This window comes from Notolabrus celidotus, chromosome 6, assembly GCF_009762535.1.
Source record: "Notolabrus celidotus isolate fNotCel1 chromosome 6, fNotCel1.pri, whole genome shotgun sequence".
In the NCBI taxonomy this organism is placed as follows: domain Eukaryota; kingdom Metazoa; phylum Chordata; class Actinopteri; order Labriformes; family Labridae; genus Notolabrus; species Notolabrus celidotus.
The window spans coordinates 13,688,012-13,707,485 of NC_048277.1; the positions used below are offsets into that span (position 1 = coordinate 13,688,012).

The window sequence follows — 19,474 nt, forward strand, 5'->3', positions numbered from 1 at the left end:
CTACTCTTCTGCCAACTAAGAGGGCACATGAAAAGGAAAGTCATGGCCTGAAGTCATTATTGCTATTAGAATCCGCCCAAAATTGGCCATCGCTCCAAGAGGCAGCATGTTTGTAAGATGATGGCTAATGGGTTCTTAGATGTCCACATGGTGAAAGTCCAACTTTTACTCCTTTTGTTCTGTTTTTGGTTTACCAACTGAGGAAAAGATATTGTATGTATTCAGTTGTACTATGCCTCATTTAGTTTAGGGCTAGCTGTTACCTCCATGTGTTGCTGGATGGGTAGTGCTCAGTTATTTGAAACTTTTTGTTCTTTGTGGCTGCCTATGAAAGTGACCCAAACTATTTAAGACTTTGGGACTCAAAATAGTGTGCTGAAAGATGTTTAACTCACCCCCAACAAGGAGGAATTTCCAAAATTAGTTTTTTTATGACATTAACTTCATGTAGTCATGGATACAAGACATAACAATATTGCATAAGGAAGCTTTAATTACTCTATATAAAGGAAAGTATTCAACCTGCGATACATTGATCTTAAACGGAATACATTTTTTGAGTAGAGATCCACTTGTAGACTCTGACTCTGTAGTTGTATTTTCTTTCTAACCCTCCCACATTATCTGTGCCGCTGTTAACAAGCATCAAGCCCCTCCGTCTTCAGAGAGAATTAAAGTAACTTTGCCAGTTTGAGCAGAAGGTAATAGCTTTTTGTGGGCATATCAGTAATGACAACCCATTTGTATCATTGGTCATATGAAACTAGTGAGGTAGTGATACAAAGAGGGGCTTTAAGCTTTTACTTCTACATGTAAGAAATGATCTTGTCCAAAGTTGAGAACTTTGATTAAAAGACAATGTAAAACATGCACTTGCATTTAATGTTTGACTGTGGACATATTTTAATGGGCTCTATCCACGGACACTCCCAATCCCTCTGACAGCCCAGTCAGTATCTGTGCCAACAGGAACAACCAGCTAACAAACCCCACCTCCTTCACAGAGAGGAAAAGGAGCTCTCTCAGTTTGGCAGGAGAAGATGGCTGACAGTCAGGAACTATTGGACTGCTCAATCTGTTTACAATTACTGAAGGATCCAGTGACAACGGCCTGTGGACACAGTTACTGCATGACATGCATCAATAGCCACTGGAATACAAGAGAGAGAAGAAGATACAGCTGCCCTCTGTGCAGGCAGATCTTCGAAAAGAGACCTGCCCTGAAGAGGAACACACTTCTGGCTGCTTTGTTGGAGGAACACAGGAGGAACACCAGCAAAAGTGCTGCTGCTGAAGCTGGTGACACCTATGCTGAAGCTGGGGATGCTCAGTGTGATACTTGCACAGGGAGAAAGAGAAAAGCATCCAAGTTCTGTCTTGTATGTTTGGCCTTTTACTGCGAGACCCATCTGAAGCCTCACTTTGAAGTGCCACCACTGAAAAAACACAAACTAACTGAAACAACAAGGGCCAAAGACAGCATCTGTGGCCTTCATGACAAACATCTGGAGATGTACTGCAAAACTGATCAACAGTTAATATGTCTACAGTGTTTTGCGGATGGGCACAAAAATCATGACGCAGTAATAGTGGAAGCAAAAAAGAGTGATATGCTGGTAATTAAGCTCAGAAAAAAATATTGAAATCATTTGTTGCTGTCATTATTTTGTGTGTACATTTCTGTAACGCCCAGGGTTTGTGTTTCAACAGGTGCAACTCGACTGGACTAAGCAGGAAATAGCAGACCTATTGCAAAATTTAGGCGGGAGAAAAGAGGAACTGACAAAGGCAGCAGACTCTATAAAAGTGAGTGTCATTCTTGTCAAACACTTGTTTTTTCTGAAAAGCTGATATCAGATTATTAGAGACATTTCAAGTGAAATGCAGTTGATCCTAAAAGAAACGGAGATGGATGTGAGTGTAAACTATTTTGCAACAGGTATTTACAGCAATTGTGTTTTTTTTCTCTGTGTAATTGTGAACAGTGATTGGCAGTGATTTTTGGCTTGAGATATCTTGCCGAACAAAGCAGTCTTATTCTCTACCAGTATGAGTCTGGAAGGGTGCAAGGGGGGCCTGACGTGCCAGCCCAAAATCCCAATCTATAATTACCTTTTTGGATTGTCAAAGGCAGGATTAAAATCAACTATTTGGGCTTTGTTGCAACAGACTGTTGACTTCCTTTTAATTGCATAGCAGCATTTTTCTTTTGTTGGATTTCTAAATTGTGGCTATTGATAGACTTTTTTTTAGGCCCAAAGTAGAACACTGTAAATATGCTGTAAATAATAGAATGGCAGGTCATAAATGTTTCATGTTTCCCACTAGGATGCTGCTCAGGAGGCATGTGACTTTGAGAGATTGTGTGCAGCACACATTCGTTATGTACAGATGAAGTGCTTTGAGCTGAGAGAGAAAGTTGGAAAAGCAGAAAAAGCAGGAATGGACCAGATCAACAGTTGTCTTGAGAAACTTGAGTGTGAAACTCACAAGCTGAGGAAAGAAGAGGACAATCTGAACCAGCTTGAATTGATGGTGGATCAGACTGTTCAGTTTCTTGAGGTGATGAATATTTTTACTTCCTTGGAAGTTTTGCAGCTAATTTTGAAATTTAGAAATTTAGAAGTTTTGATGTTACACAATGTCTTCATTTGCTTTCTGCAGGGTGTCCAGGCCCTGGGTGACCTCCGTGCATTCACAGCATCATATGAGAGTGTCGACACAATGTCAGGGTTCGTCAATGCACAGACAGAAAAAGTGAAAAATGTGTTAAAAAGTGCAAAGAATGAAATTCTCAGTCACTTTAGAACAACAGAGAGTGAGTATGAGCAATTTTTATTTCCAAACAATGTTAATAATTAGTTTGATCTAGTCAGTATTTTCCTGTCAGCCTATGAAGAAAACAATCACTCATTTCACTACAGTATCAATATGCCTAATACTGACCGCCTGTGATTTCCCAAGAACGTACCTTTTGGCAGAATATAGAAGAAAGCATGATTTTGTTAAATTTGATGGAATTTCAGCATAAACAGAAAAGCTTCAGCATAAATAAGAACTTCACCTCTCTCTGCAGACTTCAAGGTGGAGGTGGATCCAAACACAGTAGCTGCATGTCTTTGCTTGTCTGACACAAACAATGAGTTATCCGTTGGATGCCAAGACCAGGCTCACCCTGATCACCCCGAAAGATTCACCTTCTTTCAGCAGGCATTGTGTAAGAATGGTCTTAATGGGAACCACTACTGGGAGGTGGAGTGGGATGGTGGGGTTGTGGATTTGGCTGTCTCGTACAAAGGCATTGAAAGGAAGGGCTCAGGGAAAGATTGTTTTTTTGGCCACAACAGTCTCTCCTGGAAATTAACCTGCTCTTCATCCGGCTGCACATTTTGGCACAATAATCTTCACCAAAGCCAAATTCCTCCGGCTCGCTCACGTAAAGTTGGCATACATCTTGATTATGAAGCAGGATCCCTGAGCTTCTACAGCGTTTCTGTTAATAACCAGCTGTCACTGCTGCACAAGGTCCAGACCACCTTCACTGAACCTCTCTATCCAGGGTTCTCTGTTGATTTAGGTGCAACAATCAAAATATGCAACATCTAACCAGTCTGCATAACAAGTATGACTCGCAGGACAGGCCGCAATTTTATAATTCATATTCAGAGATAAAATGGATCACATGTGTAAAAGATTAATACATGTAAACATATAAGTCGATTTATATCATTTGAAAAAAATACAACTTTAAAGTGTTTTCTTTCTCTGTCTGTCCAATTGTTCAACGAAATCTGCCTAAGTTTGTTTTGTCATAGGTTAACCTTTAAATAACAGTGTAAATGTGGAGCATCTCAGCCTCCTGAGTCTTGATCCTTTTTGTTTTCTTTAATGTCTAAGCAATATTTGATGATGTTGATGGTGGAGTTGATCTCAAATGCAAAGATAATTGATTAAGACTAGTTCATACCCTAAACATTTTGTAGAATAGTCCAAAAGAGTGAGTTTTTTATACTGATGGAGGATTTTTAAGGTATAACACTTGAAGTCTAAGTAATGCTAATCTCATGATGTCTGGTGGGTGTTTGAATTCCTTTATTGTCATTTTTTCCATAATATGTTGCTAAAACAGTATCAAAAGATTGTTTTCAGTTGTCATTTTAATTCTGTTTGCTATACTTTGCTAAATCAAAGCTACTGCTGTGTTTAATCAGCATGTTTAATTATCTTACAATCAATCAAGCTTTGATTTTTCTTCATACTCAATTAAGGGACAATGATTTGTTAATAGCAGGTCTATCTATAAGATTTACTGTACTATAATGTTTTTGTGACATAAAGGACATGTTTGATCCAGTTATGCTATATATATATATATATATATATATATATATATATATATATATATATATATATATATATATATGCTATACATTGTGATTGAAAAAACAAACAATAAATAAAGTAATACATTTATGTGCATTTAATGTTCTTCATTTTTAATATTCAACCCACATTGAAAGTAACATGTTTTAACATTGTAATATGCAGCGCCAGCGCCACCTGCAGGACAGATACTAAGAGACAATCACAAAATAGATTCAATAGAGGCGTGTGTGTAGGAGTGCTCCACAGTGTCGTAGAACCTCAGACAAGCTTTGTAATGCAGCAGCTTCTCAGTCAGAGGGCTGATGGTCAGTGCTTTACCCTGCACACTCAGGTCGATGTACCTTGACAACATCAGGATAACAAGAAAGCACAACCATATAAGTTAATAATTGAAAAAATGACAATGTGAGTATTCAAACATATTTCTATGTAAAACATATTTTTGTCATCACATATTCCTGCTGATATTTGCTTTGTTGTGCCATACAATGTCTTCAACAGCTGTTGTGATGATACAAATTTAACCAGCACTGAAATTAACCAACGGGTCATCATACAGTCCAGGTAGCTGGAGATCATACTGTACCTGTAAGAGACGTTCCAAAACATAACAGTATTTATAGCCATGAGGGTGGCCAGGAAGAAGAAGAACCTCTCCAGATTCCCATCATGCAGTATGTTTGGATAGAAGTTACCTGTAATGAATAATCACTGTGGTTTAATTTGCACAAGTGACTCAAATGATTTCTGATGAATTACAATATTTTCATTAATTCCAATAAAAATAAAAACAAACATACAATATATTATTGTAACAATTTTACCTCCAGAGAGAGCGTGTGCCAGCTGGATGATGAGAGCTCCAAGGAAGCAGCCCCCTCCGTAAGACAGAGTGAGGAAGTGTAAAGAGATCCCTCTGATGTGATTAGGGGTCAGCTGGAAAGATATAAGGGAACCTGAAATTACAGAAGGAATGTCTTGATTATCTTTCTCCAGTCACAGTCCTAAAGAAAAAGAAGAAGATAGTTTTGGCCAATATGATCCATGTTAGACCACCATCAAATTATGTTATGGAGACCTAGAGTGGCTCACTCACATGCAGGGGTGACGAGAGCCTCTGCCAGACCCAGTAGGATGTACTGAGGAGCCAGCTGGAAACACGGCATGGATGACACTTGCAGGACTTTCCCTGACATAGTCTGCTCCACCAGAGGGTAAGTCTTCCTCTGCAACTCAGACAAACCTGCCACCAGGACGGACAGAGCAGCACATGCATGGCCCAGAGCTGGAAGTGGAGGATCGACAGGGAGGGGTGAAGAAAGAGCGGGCTGCAGAATCATTACGAAAGGAAAGAGGGTGGATGAGAGACACATACAATCAAGAAAGAGATAGTAATTTTAAGGTGGAGATGGTACCTTATAGGGAATGTGATTATATAAACACTCACTGATGACTTTTGCTGGTGCCAGAGGAGTTCTTTCCATGGAGAGGTAGCAGGTGGTCACACACTCAATCAGTGGGGCTAAGAGCAGGAGAGGCAGGATGCTGATCACATTCATGGCACCGATGGGCAACAGGAGGTCATTCAGGTGAAGGTTTGAATTCATGGTCTGTATGTAGTAACCTGAGGGAATCTGTAGGAAACAGTCTTTACATGGAGATGATCATTTCATGTAATTAACAATGAAGACTTACAATACAAATGAGGACCTGCCTGTGTGATGCAGGCTCTGTAAATCAGCTGTAGCCCATAGAGAGGGAACAGCTTGGCCAGGACCTTGACATTCTCCACATGTGTTTCACTGTAACGACCACCATTGTTCTCTTTGGCCCGGTCCAGCCAGGATACCACATCCCCACTCAGGTGGCGATAATGGAGGCAGCACATCTTTAGAGAATTCAGAAACACTCCCAATGTGGTTAATAATGATCCACCTACAGCATAAAGAAACAGGAACAGAATGAAGACTTTATTTAGGTATTTTTGATGTTTAGCAAATCAATAAGTATGTTTGAATTTCTTATGTCTCTCATATTTCTGACCATCTCACCTTTCTTGGGTTTGTAGGTGAGTCTGTTCCGCACCATGTGTATGGCGATCAAAGCCAGCAGCACAGACATGAAAGGGATGAGGAAGGCCAGGTTTTTGGCCACAGACTGCTGGATGTAAGCAATACCCAGAAACACCACAGTCGAATTCAAGTTGACCAACCAGTAGAACCTAAACAATAACAAAGCAAACACCACATTCGCAAGACTTTCATTTAAACTGCAGATTTCAATGCATAATTTACAAATATCCCATGATATTAGCCAAACTTTGTCTGAACTCAGTCCCCCACTTTCGTATGGTCTAAAAACATCCCAACTTTTACTGGATGACTTGCCACTAAAAGTTGCATTAATGGTGAATGTTTGAGAATACTTGAATGAAACTCTTCTGCTGCCTTGAAATTGACACCAGTGAAATATATGAACAACAATTACATAGATTATCATTAAATGTGATACAAATGGTAATGGATGGATTATTTTCAAAATATTTGGTGATAATCTGACTTTACATCTGGAACCGTGGAAAAAAAAACATGCAGTGGCATTCATAGTGACATTCCTATCAACTGTACATTTGTACTTTGTGTTGGTGCTTGACTGTGAGCAAGAGATACTACACCAGCTAAACATTGGCATATTAGCACTGTCATTGTGCTTATTAGCATGCTGAGGTTAGCATTTACCAGAAGTCTTGTTTGTAAAACATCTGAACAGTGATAAGGATGCTATATTTTCAATAAAATGTATGCCAAACAGAGATGTAGTCTCTGTGGTATCACCCATTGTTTTTACGCCCAACAATACGCCCAAATTGTAAATGTTGACTCAACCTCACTTTCAACAATCTGGCAAAGAGGTGTAGTCGAGGCAGGCTTTTAGCAACCCCAGTACAGCATGTACAATTAAAAAAAAGCCAAAGACCAAAAACTGGACCACATTCCTTCACTTTTTCAGCCATCCTCAGTTGGACCCTAGAGGAACTGCAGTATTTTGCATTCCGCATTGGTTTTATGTTTTTTAACATCACAAGTGATTCTGTCCTGTTCTTAAGTCGTATTTTCTGACACAAAAAACAACAACAATGAAACATGAATCCAGTGTTTACAAAGGTCAAATGTAGATTATTTGCTAAGGGAGTAAATTACTATATTCAGAGAGTAACACCTGCTCACCAGTTAAAGAAAGACAGCAGCTGATGCTGGTTGTAGCTCTGCAGGCTGTAGGCTCCCATTGGACAGAGGATGGCCCTGATGCCACCGATGCCCAGTGCAGCAGCCAGGAGACCAATGTAGAACAAGATCTGCTGCTCTTGAGGCTCCAGCTGGTGTGTCATGTGATGATTGTCAATGTAGAAATCTTCAAACGGGAACGCCACCACAGGCAGCATGGCTGTGCCTGGAACGATGATGGGAAGAGGTCATGGCCATGAGGTCATGAGGCTGCAGCTTGATTTTTAACAAGAGTGTGACTTCAGAGCAGCAGAGCCATGCCCATGACTAAGCACCTTTATAGAATTACAAATTATGAAATAAGTTCACACTAAAGGTAGAGATTCATCGTGACTTCAATGTCAGATGATTGTGCCATGTATTAGATTTGTAGACATAAATGAAAATAGGAACAATTAACTGGAACTTCTTTTTTGACTTTTAATAAATTACCTCTAATATCATTAATCTATGAAAAGTGAGAAAAAAAACCCTGATGTATAGGATAATAAAACATGAAACTGTGTCCATCAGATGGAATGATTTACCTTTAAAACATTATGCCTTACCAAAAAAGTGAAGGAAAGCACACAAATAGAGCACTTTAGTCCTTCCCAAGCAGGTTTCTGCAAACCAGCCGACCAGCACAGGGGTCAGGGTGCTGGCTCCTATGAAGCACAGGTTAACTGTCGCAGCCATGTAGTACTCATAGCCCAGCTTAACTGTGCAGAAGAGAATCATGTTGCACACTATCCCAAAGAAAGTGAACCTCTCACACAGCTCCACCAGCAGGACACAAATGATGACCTGGAGCTTCTTGCGGGACTTCCTTGTTGGTCCCTGATCTGGGTGAGTGGTCCGGGACAGTCGGCGTGGTTCGCCTCTGCCATCAGGCAGTCGCTTAATGTCCTCTGCCACCATCACATCTGGCCAGTCAACCGGCTGCTGGGCTGTGTGGCTGACTGGATGCAGCCAGAAATGGACCACACTAAGCTCTGACTCCTGTCCTTTCAGAATAAGAGCCTCAGAGGTTGGAGCTGGAATCCCTCACTTTGGTGTGACTGGATGTCCACAGGACTGCAGACACATATAATCAGATACACCCATCTGCATCCTGCACGTGCTGCAGGCTGATCGTCCTCCTGAGTCATGATTTTACTCAGAACTGTGGATGCCTTACAGGGATCTGATACATCACTCTGAACTGTATCAAGCAGGAGTAACATAGAGCAGCGATTTAGAGAGCATCCCAGAAATATTTCTATAATTACCAACAAGAAAATAGCACACAGTCATTGTTTGTTCAGTTAGAGACTCATACAAAAAAAATGGTGGCTCAATCCATTTAGTCAAGCACTCTACTTCAGTTTAACTTTAGAGCAGAGTTTTTATGCTACATTATTTTATTTGCACTTTTACTTTTGGTACTGTAGGTATTCTAAATGCTCATGATTCTGTACTTTTATTTTACCAAAATAATTTTTGTTGAATTGTCCCAAAGAATTTTCAGAATTTTTCACACTTTTTGATCAAAGTTACAGCAAAATAATTCAGGGTTTGTTTTTTTTGCCTGTATACATCAATTTGTCATACATATTTACTCAGTTTTTCCTCTGTTGTAATATAAATCAATTTATGGCCATGTGTATTCTCTTCCTTTTTTAAAAAAAAATCCCTTCTTTCTTTGTGTTTAATCTCATTTGAACTCTGTGGTCTTTTTACCACTTTATTGAATATAATATATCATTTGTTTTTCTCCTCTCATAGTTCACATGTTTTACTCCTTTTTTTGGTAAGTATATACATACTGGATGCATATACATAGAAAAAAATGCTGAAATCAAAGGAATGTACTAAAAGACATGTATACCTGTACGGTTTCTGAAAATGTACAGATCAAACTTGTAAAAAGGAAATATAAAATAGTTATATGGTTGAATATCTCATGATGTTAGCTAAGCAGGGGACATCAGCTATAAAAAAAATAGCAAGACAAGAATTGGTTTCGTGCAATGGATAATTACAAACACTCTGAAAATACTACATCTGTTTGTGAAAGCAGCCCTGTGGACAAGCTCCTTCCAGAGCTCATGCTGCTAATTAGATTGATCATGTTAAGTGTGTGTGAGACGGGGTGCAAAGGCAGGTTAACTCCAGTGGGGTCAGAGCTGCCTGAAACACAACAATTGCTGGTTCTTACAGTACGTGGTAAACCAACTGTTCGTGCACAGCTTGATCAAGAACTGGAAAGAATAAGTCTGTTATAAATGAGCATCTGCATTCATGTAAGACACACACACACAAAATGCCATATTGAATATCTTTCCTGATGCTGATGTACATTCACCACAAACACAGATGCAAAATGATGCTCTACAGCAAAGTATGCAGGACTTACACATTTAATCAAGTTCAGTAAAGCTGTACTCTAAGTCTGATTCTGTTATCAACAGAATACAAGATATTTATGTTCATCTAATGTAATGAATTTGAACTTACACAATCTGAATTTTACCAGTCATACTATTTTCCAGTAAGATTTATTGTGAGTGAATACAACATAATACAGTCAAATATAAATAGAAAACATCCATACATCATTTCGGTGTACAACATAAAGATCATATACAAATAACTGGGCTAGAAAATTGGTTTACAGCTCTTCATTCAACACTATTGCTACTCCATCATGGAGGACACAGCTGGCTGAGTGTTTCACAAGAGTTCAGTAAAGCTGATATTTGCTCAAACACGCGGTACAGCTAACTCCTTAAATAATCTAACATTGACCTTGCTTCTGTGCCCACGGCAGGATCACAGCAAAGAAAGAAGAAAATAGCTGTTCGCTTAAAAAGGACATTCAGTTTATATTAACAATGCTGAAAACAGACTTCAGTCATAAAATTAATGCAACACATAAAGCTAACAGATGGGGCTAGACACAAACATGAAGAACAGCAGCACCAACAGTTTACATCACGTTTTCTTTGCTCTATGTCGGCTGCTTTTCAAAGATTCACATTCTTATTACATGACACAAAATATACAAACATTCTGTCTTATATGATTTCCTGCTACTATTATAGTAGATTCTGTTAAACACAGTAAAAACGTTGATGCTTATTACAAATAGACTGGAGAAATAACAAAGTTTCTTCTTATTTCACCAGGTTGATGTCCCTGCAAAATTCACTGGAGCGAGGGAGGACAGTGACTTTGAACCTGATAAATAAGTCTGCTGACCTCCAGTGGTAAGACTTAATTAAGAAAGATAATGTTCACAGGGCATCAGAGATCTTTTACATTGACTAAAGAATACATTTTTCACAGCATCAGCCCCAGAGGAGAATAAATGATCCATGAGATGACACATTTGTTGGAGGATCTGTAAACATTTATTAGTCCAACTCTGGACTCTCTACTTTCAACCCGTCATCATCTGCTTCTGAGTTTTCTTCTTTTTTATCCAGGTCAAAGTTCTACAAGAGAGGAGAGGATAAATACTCCACACAAACATGTTGTCAGTCACAAAGCTGATACAAAAGATGAACATTACATGCTTTTACCACATAAACAAAAAGTTATTGAGCAAACTATTTTCAAAATAACACAGATTATTATGAAGGGGAAGTATTTCATGATAAAAACCTGTTTCATCTCTGCAGAAACATGCTTTAGTCAGGGTTCTATAACTCTACAGAAGCTAAAGATGAGCACAACACTGATTCCACTGTTATTTATATTCAGAGATGATACCTCTAATTCTTGCATCACTTCATCCATGAAGTCGCCTGGATTCTGCTTGTACTCCACTGCTCTCTTAATCATCTCTCTGAACATCTGAAGGGAGTGAAGTGACAGTTATAATCAGAACCAGTAACACTCACAAGCAGTTCAATCAGAATTGTTTCTGAGATAACAGCAGAGTAATATGGGAGAACTTTCAACCCTGACGTAAACTCATGACTAACGTTATAAAACTACAAACGGGTTTGAAACAGTCAAGAAATGGAAAAATAGAATCATTGAGGTTAATAGAGCAGAACATTTAGAAGAATAAGTTGAAGAAAACAAACCTTAACTACATTAGTGCCATCAGCTGCTGATACAAAGTAAAAAGGAAGTCCCTGCTTCTTCCCAAAATTAAAGCTTCTCTGTGTCACCTTCAAATCAGCTGCAGATACAAAAAGACACAAAGTCAGGAGGCAGCTTTGTGTGCCAAAGATGTGGTAACATTCATATTTACATCAACCATTACAACTAGATATTTGAATAGACACACCATCAATTTTGTTGGCAACCACACAGCATGGTATTTCTGGTCTGAACTCTCTGAGCTCCTTATACCAGGTGGCCAGATTCTTGTATGTGATCTTCCGTTGAACATCAAAAACCTTAAAGAGAGAAGAAAGGATGAGTTTGCTGACAGTGTGACATCTTCCCAATTCAGCCAACGCATTCCTGCTGTCATCAATGAAGTCCCTGTTGTCTCCTCTGTGGTGTAAAAAGACATTAAATAACTTGCTAAATACTGCGAGGTGCAATGCTCATGGTGGATTAAGATGAGATAAGATCAAGTCCTGTCAATAAGAGGTCTTGGTGTTGGGTTTTTGTTAATAATTTAACATAGAGTATGTTCTAGCCTACTATGTTTGTAAAAGCTTCTTGATATAAGGTTTCTCGTGATTTGGCGCTATAAAAATAAAGATCGATTGATTGATTAAATCCAAAGCCACAATCAAAATGTGTAAATAAGAAGTTATTGTGCCAAGAATTCAGACTGATATTTCACAAAGGAGAGAAAACTAAGATACAAATGTAAATAGAACAGGAGAGAATGTTGGAAAGTATTGTCTGATCTTTTCTTTCAGAAATCAGTCTGACTCAATCTTTTTCTGACTCAGTGTGTACCTTACCATAATGCATGCATGTGCTTTGTAGTAGTACGAGGGATGCATGCTCTGGAATCTCTCCTGACCAGCCGTGTCCCAGAAATCTGTCAATCAGACACCATCAGTGAGGCCTTACGCAGAGAAGCAACTGGGTAATATTGTTTCTGTGGACTCTGAGTGAATAGCAAAAGTATTAACACACAATACATACCAACTAAGACTGTCTTGTTTCCTACAGCAGCTGTGTGCTTATACAGAGTCAACGCATAGGTCGACAGCTGCTGAGGACGGCTGCAGAAAGCGTTAAGGATGTTAATCTCTGAGGACAAATTCTCTGCTTTGTTGGTAAACCTGAAAGCCTGACCTTGAAAAAAATTCAAAGAATCCGATCTTCAATTTCAAATGTGTCTAGTATATTATTACCTTATTTTCTTAAAGTGCTCTAAATTAGATATATGTATATTTCATTGAAAATGTTATTAATGACAATTAAGATCTAATTTTTCTAAACTTAATTTCTTATACCCTAATTCATTCCCAATGAAATGTTGATATCTCAAGACCAAATTTAATTTCAAGTACATATATTTGTTTTATAGCAACATGGAATTTCTTTCTGGGCTTTAGTACAGCGTCTGTTTACTTGCCTCCTATTTTAAGTCTATTTCTAAGTTACAGAGACCACATCACCCAAGTCCTCCAGAACCTCCATTGGCTTTCCATCACCTCCCGAATACAGTACAAGATCCTCCTCATCACCTACAAAGCCCTCCATATCCTAGCTCTCTCCTACCTCACTGACCTTCTGCAGCCATACAACCCCTCCCGCAACTTCCGCTCCACCAATGCCAACCTCCTTACCTTACCCATCTCACCAAACCCAAGCACCAAACCTGGGGGGACAGGGCCTTCTCTGTTGCTGCCCCCACCCTCTGGAACTCTCTCCCCCAGCACCTCAGATTCTCTCCCTCACTCACCAAATTCAAATCCGGACTCAAAACCCACCCATTTACAAAGGCTTTTAACCTATAATTGATTGATTTTTGTTTGTTTTGTTGCATTCCTTTGCTTTTTTTTTTCACTGTTTTCCTTTGCTTTTCTATTATATAATTTGTTTTCCTGTAAAGTGCATTAGAGAAACTCTTAAAGCACTTTTATAAATAAAATGTATTATTATTATTAATTGTTAACAAAGAGACAAAATCATTCTGAGTAAACCCCTCATGCCAAAAAAACCCAATTCTGTCCTAATATGACTAACAGATGAATAATAGTGATAATTGAAATATCTAAAGCTGCTAAAGGATACTATTCGTCCAAGAGAAACCTCTCCATCAGCCTATGAGAGAGAGAGAGAGAGAGAGAGAGAGAGAGAGAGAGAGTTGAAAAATGTCATACTGGACAACAGTCCATCTACTTAAGAAACATTCTATACATTTGTGCAATGCAGCAATCCCAGTTTGTAAAAGAGCCCACTCACTTGGATTTACCCACTGCACTGTCTCCCAGACAGATGATCTTCACTTGTTCGTCTGCGTCGTACTTCTGTTGGTCCAACTCGGGGATGCTGCCATCGTCACCAGCCATTATCCCTCTTTTAACTGTCTGTTACTTTGATACGGATTATTGCATTCTGAACACTTATCTGTTTGAATATGTAAATATATGAATAATAGGGCGTAAAGCTCTCAAGGGAAAAAACTTAGCAGCTAATGGCTAGAATCTTAGTCTAGAGTCTTAGTTAGCTTGTCGATGGTTAGCTGCTGTTAACACCGTGTGGCTCTTCTTCACGGAAGACATTTCCCTTAGTTTGTTGGTCCTCACATTAGTTACACTGATGGCAGATAAGGTAATAATAGTAGACAGACGACCTTATACAGACTATATCGTTACTGAGCAACTGAAGGCAAGGAGGGGACGACTGCTAGCTAACAGTCGTCTAGCACCGCGGACTGGATAACCATTGATGGCATTTATCGACCAATGATACTTATTCAAAGATCAGGATACGTCTTCTATGAAATATCTGTATCTATCAAGTGTAAAAGTCTATACATTTCCTTTTCTACGTCCGCATACCGAAAGTTTGTGGATGGTCCATGATGTCTCAGACGGGTGTCGTTTCTATGCAACGGGGACGCCCGATGGACCCCTTCGTAATGCCTCGTGTCGTTCGTACAGATGCCTGTCTAAAACACTTGCACACAAACAAACTCTGCTTTTATTAAATTATTATATATAAAATGCCACGATAGAAGAAATTGTTTTACATTTGAAAAATAACAAGTCAAAATGGCTTCAATGTAATTAAACCACCGTTAGTGTTTTTTTCTTCTTATCACTGGTTTTCATATCACCTAGGATAATACTAGGCCCACTGCCTGAAGATTTCATTAAAAAATATCACTTATGGCAGGAGATGATGATAGATGTGTAATTATTGGCTGGAAAGGCAGATGAGTCCTGACATTGTAGTACCAAATCATTGATCAGTCTTTTCATAAAAAGAAATCCCGTTTTAGAGCCAGATAAGATGCAGCAAGGCATCAAAACTTGAATTGCATAGCAAACAACATAACTGTGCACCATTACTAGTTGATCAGAGATAAACCTCCAAAACAAACATTAGTTGATTTCCCTTCAGGTCAATAATTCATCTTTGACAGATGTGATGTGCTTTTGTCCTGGTTGACTGGCTCTAATCAGCTTTGCATATTTAAATATTCTGTCTATGTGTTAAGGTGTTAAGCAAGGGAACAGCAAAAGATGGGCCTTGTGGCATCTTCTATGGACCCCAGACTGCATCCAACATATTAATTGAATTGCCTCTGTGGGCCATTTTTATTTAAATATGAAATGTGATTGGAAAAATACTAAGCCACTGACCTCAGACTAGATTTACATTCATTAAAGGACCAAATGCTTTCTGCTGCCTCAAAATAGCATTGTGCCACCAAGACACCTGATCACAGATTGGACCCTTTCCTTATTAACCAAAAGGACTTCTAGTGATAGGCATGAGGTCAGAAGATATGTGATATTTCAATCAAAGTTTGCTGCTCTTATGTATGACTTTTTATTCAGTATCTGCATTTTATTATTTAGTAACCAAGAAAATAATTTTGTCACTTATGTAGTTATGTTACATTAATGGTTGGTATCACTTTGATTGTGTTTCCTTATTTCTGTATCATTATCTGAAATTCAGCTTGGGGTCGATACAAATGACAAAGATAAGATACATAGTTTTATGTAGACGTCCTCAAGACACATTAAAGGATTCACTGTGTGAAGATTAATCTTAAAGATACTTGATGAATACTAATAAAAAAACTGTCTAAAACAACAAGGGCATCAAGCATCGTCATGGTTACAGAGACTGCGTCCTGTTGAGCTTGGGGGCGCGGTGCATTATGGGAAAAAAAGTTGTTTGGAAATCAGTTGCAGGGTTGGTGAAAGAGCAGCGCACTACCTGGACTTTTCTTTAAATTTATACGAGGAGGTAGGTTACCACGTGTTTAATTATCAGAGATAGTTTAAGACATTTTAGAGTAATGAAAATCAGAATGCTTAGCTACCCCCGTTCGTAGCACGTTGTTGTATTAAAGCTAAGTTAGCTAACAACCGTAGCTAGTTGGTGTGCTAACATGTAGCCCCACTTCACCAACTATGAAAACAAGCTAATGATATGAGCATCAAACCTCAGTTGGTTAATCGGTATGTTATAACCTATAGAAAATGTGCTCGCTTTTTAGATCGTTATTAAAAACTACTTGTGCATAACAAGTGGTGGACAGTAACAAAGCAAATTTACTTGAGTACATTTTTTGAGTATCTGTACTTTACTTGAGTATTATTTTTTGAGGAAACGATTACTTTTACTCCACTACATTCAGAAGACAATTATTGTACTTTTTACTCCACTACATTTCTATCAGTGCTGTAGTTACTCACTACTTTTGCTTTGAGTCAGTTCATGAATTTCCCTATCTTTTCTGAAATCTGATCCCTAAGACAGTAAAATGTGTTTGTGAAGTTCTGTTTGTCTCAGTGGTTTAGTTGTACCTGTATATCGTGCGTCTCGTTGGTTGAACGTGGAGCAAACACAGAGCAGATTTCACTCAGATCAGGCAGTTCATTTAGAGGTGGTAATGATGTCTATAATTCTTCACCTGAGCACCCATGGCCATATCTTCAGCCCGTGTTAGAGGTTTTTAAAATGAAGAATGATACGTATTGTTTGAAATGTTCTCCCTGTTTCCCACTCTGCTCAAACATACAAACATTCACTGTCCAACCTGAGAAAGCGTGTTGAGCTACGTAACATTTGTTTCATTCCAGATGAACATTTCAAACTAAGTTGTCTGCTTGGAGTAACTTAGTTGCTTTTTTTATTCCATGGTAGAGTTTTTTAGAGATTTCAAGTATTGTTTTCTAAATAAACATAACAGAATGTACTCCTATGTATTCTTGACTGCACTCATGCTTTGTGAAAATACAACGTTTTGAGATATTTTTACAAGTACTTTGAATACTTAAGTATTTTTAAAAGTAACTACTTCAGTACTTTAACTCAAGTAATAATTTGACAGAACAACTTTCACTTGTATTGGAGTAATATTTGACATGGAGTATCTATACTTTGACTTAAGTAATGAAGCTGTGTACTTTGTCCACCACTGTCCATACCCAATGACGAAAACTCTCATGATTTGTTTTTTCCGAAGCAGACATTGACCCTTAATGTCTGGAAGGAAGATGCCAAACTGTCCTGCTTCTGCCTCCGAGTGTTTCAGCTCCACTCCGGTCAAAACTAACCAGGCAAAAGACTACCACACATCCAAGGGCTTAGACGACGGCGTCCTATCCGACGATGAAGACACCTTTTCTCTGCTGTCTCCCATTTATCATGACAGTTTCGATAGTGATGAAGACCTGGAGCACAGCCCTGCTCAGGAGAATTCACCAAGGCAGAGCGAAAACTCCATTTCACCAATCCGGTACTATGATTACTGACACAGATTGTGTGATTTAGACAGACCAATTGAATGTTATTCAAGACTTATCTATAAACATGGATCTGTTTATCTTTAGATGTGAATTACCAAGAACACCTTCAGAGCAGATGTTGAAGTCAGCAGTGGAGACTGCATGCTCACCTACTCTCAGTGCTTGGGAAGTATGGCTGGTAAACAAAGCAAAAAAGGAACGCCTCAAGTCGGAAAAGAAAGCAGATGAGGTTAACAACACAACACATTCGTAATTAGTTCAATAACAGCAGTGTGGTCTTTGCTTTCCTGAGTGTTTGTACTTGGAAGTTTGTATTTTTCCTGTTAAAGATCAGTAATTCATCAAGTCTGAGTCTCTCACTCTGTATCTTTTGAACTAGGAGAAATTACTAAAGGAAAAACAAGAACAAGAAAGAAGGGAGCAGAAACAAAAAAAGATGGTAGTGGAAGAGAGAATCCATGAGTGGCTAAAGATGAAAAGAGAACAGGTAGACAACTGCTACTCAGCAAAACCACATGAAGAGCCTAATTATATCTCACTTGTTTGAAAGTTGTGCAGGAACACTGCACCGTAATACTTTCCACTGCTGACACTTCTATTGTTTTTTTTTGTTTTTTTTGTCTTGCAATCACAGGAGAAGAACGAGCATTGCCTAAATCAGCGCAAAGAGGAAGAGGAGATTCAAAGGCAGCAGGATAAACAACGGGAGATTGAACAGAAAGCTCAGCAGAAGTACAACGAGTGGCTCCAGAAGAAGAACCACAAGAAAAAGGAAATGGAGAAGAATGCAAAAGTAATCTGCTGTTATTGAAACAAATTATTCAGTATTATGGTATGATGGATGTGCAGAGGTGGACAAGTGTACCCTTTATTCTTGTCAGGAGGAAGCTGCCCTGAAGGAGGAGCAGGAGAGAGAGCGCCGCAGGAGGGCAGAGGAGAAGTTTCAGGAATGGCTGATAAAAGCCAACAGAAAGGACACAGCAAGCCCCAAATCACCTTGTTACACAACAGGTAAGAGTCAAGCGAGTCATCTAGGAATCATTTGCTAAACTTAATGTTTTTTGTGTGCAGTATAAATCAATCAAAGCTACTCAAGGTTGTGATACAATTACTTTACATTAATTTTATTGATAATTTTTGTCTTTTTTTTATTTCCTTAAGGTCCTTACGACAAATTCCTCCCTTCACCAGGCTTTTACAATCCGATCCCATGGAAGCCAATTCATGTCCCTACTCCTGAAACATCACTAACAAAGTCATCTGACAAGAAAAATTCAAAACAAAGAAAAAGTCAACAAAGCCCCTGTCCCCCTTTTAGACTGAGAAACCCTGTGAGTACAGTACGGCTGCTGCAGGAAAGATGACCCAGAAGATGAATGTCCAATAGTGTGCAAAGCAGCTTAGATACATTAAATATGATTGTATCATATTCATACCACTAACTACTGAGCTCCTCAATGACAGAACTCTCTCAGTTTTCAAATCGATGTGTTTAAAAGATATACTCCCCCACTTATGATATGATTTGTTATTTTTTCTGTGGTATATTGGAGCGGTTTTGTAACAAGGCACTGGCTCAAACTTGTTTGTACATAAGCTTGTATGAATGAAATAGCAAAAATCTGTAGATAATTTTACAAAGATGTATATCCGTTCATCAACGTCTACCATCATTTCTGTCATTGCTGTACATTAAAAAGCCTGTAGTGTATTTTTTTCATCAGTTTGTATGAAGATAAAATGTGACTCATTTTCTCCTCCTCCCCTCGTATTTGTGCCAGCTCAGTGTGGTCAACAAAAGCCTACATTATTGTGTTTAATGAGGCATCAACCGCACACAACCACACTACAGAAAGAAGGTGGCTGGTGGTCACAGCCAAAGATAGACCCAGCTTGGTCAAGTGTCCCTCACACTCACACATT

At 38.8% G+C, this 19,474-nt stretch overlaps 4 protein-coding genes across 6 annotated transcripts; 2 read left to right on the plus strand and 2 right to left on the minus strand.

Moving 5' to 3' along the window:
• Positions 1-1,040: 1,040 nt before the first annotated feature.
• LOC117814674 (E3 ubiquitin/ISG15 ligase TRIM25-like) lies at positions 1,041-4,348 on the plus strand. The gene is made up of 5 exons (XM_034686136.1): positions 1,041-1,616; positions 1,711-1,806; positions 2,329-2,562; positions 2,665-2,818; positions 3,077-4,348. The coding sequence occupies exons 1-5, from the start codon at positions 1,041-1,043 to the stop codon at positions 3,604-3,606; spliced, it is 1,590 nt and encodes a 529-aa protein (XP_034542027.1). The 3' UTR covers positions 3,607-4,348.
• A 165-nt stretch (positions 4,349-4,513) lies between these two features.
• slc15a5 (solute carrier family 15 member 5) lies at positions 4,514-8,570 on the minus strand. Its single transcript, XM_034686353.1, has 9 exons — positions 8,219-8,570; positions 7,614-7,836; positions 6,438-6,607; positions 6,101-6,321; positions 5,834-6,020; positions 5,483-5,671; positions 5,211-5,342; positions 4,973-5,081; positions 4,514-4,727 (listed from the first exon to the last, which is right to left on the minus strand). Exons 1-9 carry the CDS (start codon positions 8,568-8,570, stop codon positions 4,586-4,588), a joined length of 1,725 nt encoding a protein of 574 aa, XP_034542244.1. The 3' UTR covers positions 4,514-4,585.
• Positions 8,571-10,173: 1,603 nt separating this feature from the next.
• On the minus strand, positions 10,174-14,748 carry rabl2 (RAB, member of RAS oncogene family-like 2). Of its 2 annotated transcripts, none has more exons than XM_034685359.1 (9): positions 14,621-14,748; positions 14,022-14,152; positions 13,851-13,880; positions 12,753-12,832; positions 12,566-12,645; positions 11,932-12,043; positions 11,726-11,823; positions 11,406-11,489; positions 10,174-11,128 (listed from the first exon to the last, which is right to left on the minus strand). In XM_034685359.1, the coding sequence occupies exons 2-9, from the start codon at positions 14,126-14,128 to the stop codon at positions 11,048-11,050; spliced, it is 672 nt and encodes a 223-aa protein (XP_034541250.1). In that variant the 5' UTR covers positions 14,129-14,152; positions 14,621-14,748; the 3' UTR covers positions 10,174-11,047. The 2 variants fall into 2 exon arrangements, with proteins under 2 accessions (XP_034541250.1, XP_034541249.1); XM_034685358.1 differs by having other exon boundaries at positions 14,022-14,186; positions 14,621-14,738.
• Positions 14,749-15,921: 1,173 nt separating this feature from the next.
• On the plus strand, positions 15,922-19,304 carry zgc:153293 (uncharacterized protein LOC555710 homolog). 2 transcript variants are annotated; one of them, XM_034685354.1, is made up of 7 exons: positions 15,922-16,043; positions 17,269-17,541; positions 17,636-17,780; positions 17,931-18,038; positions 18,186-18,344; positions 18,433-18,562; positions 18,713-19,304. In XM_034685354.1, the coding sequence occupies exons 2-7, from the start codon at positions 17,285-17,287 to the stop codon at positions 18,913-18,915; spliced, it is 1,002 nt and encodes a 333-aa protein (XP_034541245.1). In that variant the 5' UTR covers positions 15,922-16,043; positions 17,269-17,284; the 3' UTR covers positions 18,916-19,304. The 2 variants fall into 2 exon arrangements, with proteins under 2 accessions (XP_034541245.1, XP_034541244.1); XM_034685353.1 differs by having other exon boundaries at positions 17,272-17,541.
• The last annotated feature ends 170 nt before the right edge of the window (positions 19,305-19,474 follow it).

Excerpts from the sequence above, each read along its gene's own strand:
- slc15a5 (XM_034686353.1), bottom strand. The coding sequence starts at position 8,570 with ATGGTGGCAGAGGACATTAAGCGACTGCCTGATGGCAGAGGCGAACCA. Across the intron at positions 6,322-6,437 it reads CACCTACAAACCCAAGAAAG|GTGGATCATTATTAACCACA; the intron begins GTGAGATGGTCA and ends TTTATGCTGTAG. Across the intron at positions 5,343-5,482 it reads GGCTCTCGTCACCCCTGCAT|GTTCCCTTATATCTTTCCAG; the intron begins GTGAGTGAGCCA and ends CTGTAATTTCAG.
- rabl2 (XM_034685359.1), bottom strand. The coding sequence starts at position 14,128 with ATGGCTGGTGACGATGGCAGCATCCCCGAGTTGGACCAACAGAAGTAC. Across the intron at positions 12,833-13,850 it reads AGGTTTCTCTTGGACGAATA|CCGTCCTCAGCAGCTGTCGA; the intron begins GTATCCTTTAGC and ends CGCTTTCTGCAG. Across the intron at positions 11,490-11,725 it reads ATGGCACTAATGTAGTTAAG|ATGTTCAGAGAGATGATTAA; the intron begins GTTTGTTTTCTT and ends CACTCCCTTCAG.
- LOC117814674 (XM_034686136.1), top strand. The coding sequence starts at position 1,041 with ATGGCTGACAGTCAGGAACTATTGGACTGCTCAATCTGTTTACAATTA. Across the intron at positions 1,617-1,710 it reads CAAAAAAGAGTGATATGCTG|GTGCAACTCGACTGGACTAA; the intron begins GTAATTAAGCTC and ends GTGTTTCAACAG. Across the intron at positions 2,563-2,664 it reads AGACTGTTCAGTTTCTTGAG|GGTGTCCAGGCCCTGGGTGA; the intron begins GTGATGAATATT and ends TGCTTTCTGCAG.
- zgc:153293 (XM_034685354.1), top strand. The coding sequence starts at position 17,285 with ATGTCTGGAAGGAAGATGCCAAACTGTCCTGCTTCTGCCTCCGAGTGT. Across the intron at positions 18,039-18,185 it reads TAAAGATGAAAAGAGAACAG|GAGAAGAACGAGCATTGCCT; the intron begins GTAGACAACTGC and ends TTGCAATCACAG. Across the intron at positions 18,345-18,432 it reads AAATGGAGAAGAATGCAAAA|GAGGAAGCTGCCCTGAAGGA; the intron begins GTAATCTGCTGT and ends TATTCTTGTCAG.